Source organism: Choloepus didactylus, chromosome 13, assembly GCF_015220235.1.
Source record: "Choloepus didactylus isolate mChoDid1 chromosome 13, mChoDid1.pri, whole genome shotgun sequence".
NCBI classification, from domain to species: domain Eukaryota; kingdom Metazoa; phylum Chordata; class Mammalia; order Pilosa; family Megalonychidae; genus Choloepus; species Choloepus didactylus.
The window spans coordinates 63874545-63878855 of record NC_051319.1 but is presented as its reverse complement, the minus strand read 5'-3'; the positions used below and the strand labels follow the sequence as shown (position 1 = coordinate 63878855).

Genomic DNA, 4311 nt, shown 5'->3' with positions numbered 1-4311 from the left:
GGAGCTAACAATCCAAGTGGGGCTGTGTCATTACCCATCTTTTTCTCTTCTGTGTGGCATATGGCTTGAGCAGAACTGGTAGAGGGGTCTCGCTGACCTGGTGTGGTCCTGCACTGGCATCTGTAGTCATGGACTTTAGTTGTTGGCTTCCATTCTCACCGGCAAACTCTGAAATTCTAGTCCCGTGGTCTCTGCTGAGGCCTTTTACCACAACCATGAGACTCTCTCATTACTTCCTTATCCTTCTGTTGGAAGAGTAATGAGAGCCCATTCTAGGGCCCATAGGAAGCTTGGTTGGTGGGCTGTGCCAGCCTACCATGGCTTCATTTCCACTTTACTACTGCCTGTAGATTCAGCCTCGATGGGTGAATCAAGGCTGAATCTGAGATCATCTCTCTCTAGATCTCCAACCCTCCCCAACTCTGAGGACCCAATCCAGGTAAGTGGTGGGGAACCACACAGCCTTTCTGCCAAGGATTTTGAACTGAAGGGCCCCAAATCATAGTGTCTGTCCCTCAGTTCCTTCTTTACACTTCCCTTCTACCCCTTTGGGGCCATGCCAATCTCAAGTCTCGTAGCCTGGGTGGGAGAGGGGCATAAGGTAACCATCAGTTAATTCCTCCCTTGCTCCAAGACAAGGTGTGTCCCTGGTAGGAGGGGATGTCAGCTTTGTTAAAGTACTAAGGGGACAGAGAGGTCGGGTGGGGCATGGAGCATTTGGTGCTCATCAGAGCCAAGCAGAGGCAGGGTCCCAGGAGCATGCTGGGTAGGAGACTGACGCCTGTAGTCCCCGCTGGTGGATGAGGCAGTGATGGATGTCTTAGAGGAAGTAAATTCTCATTGTCGGTAATTTGAAGCCGTGGTTGGAAATACAGAGGACATTTTCATGATGATGAGTTCCACTTATTACAGACATTTCATGGACAAGTACTACCAGGTCATTGAAGAAACAGAAGAGAATAAATTCACCTACATGTCCATTTTTAACGAATATATTTTCTTGGTAGAAAAGCATGTTGAGGAACAGCTGCTGGAGGGGATTCCTGGATTTAACACGGCGGCTTTCACAACAGCATTACAGCACCATAAAGATGAGGTAGTTGGTGACATATTTGACATAGCACAAACGTTTACAGAGTTCCTGGCTTTTAAAGAAATGTTTCGGGACTACAGAGCAGGAAAAGAAGGCCAGGGCCTGGACCCAAGCAGTGATTTAGTGGTGACTTCATTGTGCAAATTATCCTCTAAGGGATGTCACCGAGCACAGTAGACTGGGAGAGGCTTCCGCTAAGGCTGACAGGAAGATACAAATTGCAAAGACTGACTGTCCTGCAGGTCTTCTTTAATGTTAAGTATTGACAGATCAAAAAGAAAATTCCCTGACCCTTCCAGAACCACCTTCTTGATATCAGTAACCCTAGTACTCCTCCTGGAGTAGACACCTCTCTCAGGTGCTTCTGGGAGAGCCCTTCCCCCAGCATAAATGGTATGTCCACAGTGTGGAGCAACCCATCAACATGAGCCCTCTCACCACAGCAGGCTTTGCACAAATCTGTGCATGCTCAGCTCTTTCATTTGGGTCAGAGTTTCAGTCCTTCAGCCTGAGTGGTCCAGCTGGGTGGGGTTTTTATTTGGAAATGTTTATCTCGGGTATCACTACCTCTACCTTGAGATTTCTGGAGCTCCTATTATTACAGCTAGACTTGGTCATGGCAATCAATTGAAAGAGATGCCCTTTTCTAAAAACTATGTGTGATAATCAGCTTGCATTTGCAGTTCTTTTATTACTATGTCTTCTGTTGGTCCTGATGTAGTCCCACTGTTTCTAGGAGAAGCATCTTTTAAGCATTATTTTTGAAAAAAGAATATTTTTATAGATGAATACTCAGGCTAACCTAGTGGATGTAATCTTGGCATTTCCATGATTGCTTGCTTAAAGATCAAAGTATTACATGCTGTGTCCTTTTTAGAGGTTAGTGCTATGAAGGCCAAAATGCTTTCTACGTTGGCATTCCTATCTTTCTGAGCACCAATGAATGTGATCTGTGTGCTGGACATAGACTAAGAGGTGTCCTTCTCTTATAGCATGTTAAGCATGTTTGTGCAGGTTTGCTTAAAATCCTTTCTGTATAAATGAATTTATTAGGTTTTCTGTTGGGGTGAGTATGAATTTAGCAAAGATAGGACTCTGCAAGCTCTGCAATTCCTTCTTCATGTCGAATCTCTCCTACCTGTATAGTGTTCCACTGCTCTAGCTCAGCATCAGTAGGAGGTAGCAAACAGCTTTCATGGTCATCTTTCTGGCTTTGGTTCAGTAAAATGTTTGCTGTAATATTACTGACCAGAACACATGTTTATCACATCTCTAGAAAGAAGAAAAAAAATCATAGTTTAATTCCCAATATGTACCTTTGAAAAAATTCTCTAAGTAAAAATAAAAATCTGTACTGACAAAAAGTTCAAGGGGAATGAAGGAAAAAAGAGAAAATGTCTTTTCTTTTGGAGATTAGGAAGCGGTTAGTGACTTTTAAGAATTAAACTTGAAGCCTCTGGTTGTTTGAGGAAGGGTATAAGGAAGAGTACTAGAAGGAGAGGTATAAGTAGTGGGTGAGGAAGTTTAACAACTGTGATGGTTAATTTTATGTGTCAACTTGGCTAGGTTATGGTGTCCAGTTGTTTGGTCAAAGAGTGGCCTAGTTGTTACTGTGAAGTTGTTATTTTGTAGGTAGGAGTAACATCTACACCCAGCTGACCTTATGTAAAGGAGATTGCCCTCCATAATGTACGTGGGCCTCTTCCAATCAGTTGCAGGTCTTAACAGCAAGAACTGAGGGCCCCAGAGATCAGAATTTTTGCCTCCAGCCTTCAGCATCACTTTTATAGAATTTTCAGCCTGTGGGCTGCCCTTTGGAATTCAGACTTGCCAGTCTCCACAATTCGGTAAGTCAATTCCTAATAATTACATATATCCTATTGGTTCTGTTTCTTTGTAAAACCCAGAGTGATACAAAGCTTTATATTTATTGAGCACTTACTCATGTTCCTAGCATGCTTTAAGTGCTTTCAATGAAGTAATTTATTTACTCTATTCAAAACAACTCTATTTTCTCCCACTTATAAACGAAGAAACTGAGGCACAGGCAAATTAAGTTATTGGTTAAAGGACACACAGCTAGTAAGTGGAAGAGGCAGCCTGGCTCCTAATTCCCATGTGCTGCTTTGGTGGGTGAGGACCTAGCAGTGAAAGATGAGAGAGGGCACTAGCTCCAGAGGAGAGCAGAACCCTGGCATTTATTTTTAGAATAAGGATACCTAAACATCTGTAGAAAGTGGAGAAGGAACTGGTGGAGGGGGAGGAAAACCTACCTGTAATAAACATTTACTGCATCACTAACACACAAACAAGAAAGAGAGCAAGAGGTAACAGAAAAAAAGAGATAGGAGACCCACCACAGTAAAGGGATTAGCCTGGGTAAGGGGCAGAGATGCCTCTCCCTCCAAGACAGCTGGAAGGAGAGCTCTAGGTGAAGATGCCCAGAAACTCTGAGCTTTGTTTAAGGATGGGACTGCTGGAGAGAGGAGAGGCTAGGAGCTGTAGGCAGGAAAATGTTGATCTTCTTGGAATAGAGTTCAGATTGGCTGAGAAGGAGGACTAGGAATTGTAGGGCCATGGAAGCTTCCTGTGAGGAATGCAATTAGGAGTCAGAAAGAAAAGGAAAAAAAGCTGAGCCAATTGAGGTTTTATTGTTATTACTGAGGGCCTATTATGTACCAGACATTATGCTATGTGTATGTGTGTATGTATATCTTTCTTTGCAATAGCCTTGCATGGATTACTATCCTGATTTCACTGGGGAGGGAACTGAGAATTAAAGGATTTAAGTAGTTTGCTCAGAGTCACTCAACTAGTAAGTGGTGGAGCTTATACTTAAATTCAGTGTATGAAATTCAAAGGACTATCTAGCTCAACACAGGTAGCTGTGATATAGGCAGCCAAGAGATGGCACTTGAGGCTGAGATCATGGATGTCACGGTCAGGAGAAAACTGCAGAGAGGTGGAGATGATGGCATGTTGGTTGCCAAAGCCAATGTCATTACCCAGTGACAGAGTAGAATGAACCTGCAGTAGGCCCTATCAGCACACTTTGTGCCTTTCTCATGCAAGTCTCGGCAACTTGGGAGCAGAAAAAATAGATGGTAAGAGGCACCTAGAGTTGGGGATGGATGTGGAGATAATGACCAATTCAGTGAGGCATGCTGGTAACTTCAGGTCCTCTTGAAATGTAGTAATGTGTTATATTACTTCAAGCC

The 4311-nt window shown here is 43.4% G+C and overlaps 1 protein-coding gene across 1 annotated transcript; it reads left to right on the top strand.

Moving 5' to 3' along the window:
- The first annotated feature begins 892 nt into the window (after positions 1-892).
- On the top strand, positions 893-1270 carry LOC119507731 (ADP-ribosylation factor-like protein 2-binding protein). The gene has a single exon (XM_037800903.1). The coding sequence runs from the start codon at positions 893-895 to the stop codon at positions 1268-1270; it is 378 nt and encodes a 125-aa protein (XP_037656831.1).
- The last annotated feature ends 3041 nt before the right edge of the window (positions 1271-4311 follow it).

Bases quoted from the DNA above. Each gene is read 5' to 3' on its own strand.
- LOC119507731 (XM_037800903.1), top strand. From the start codon at position 893: ATGAGTTCCACTTATTACAGACATTTCATGGACAAGTACTACCAGGTC.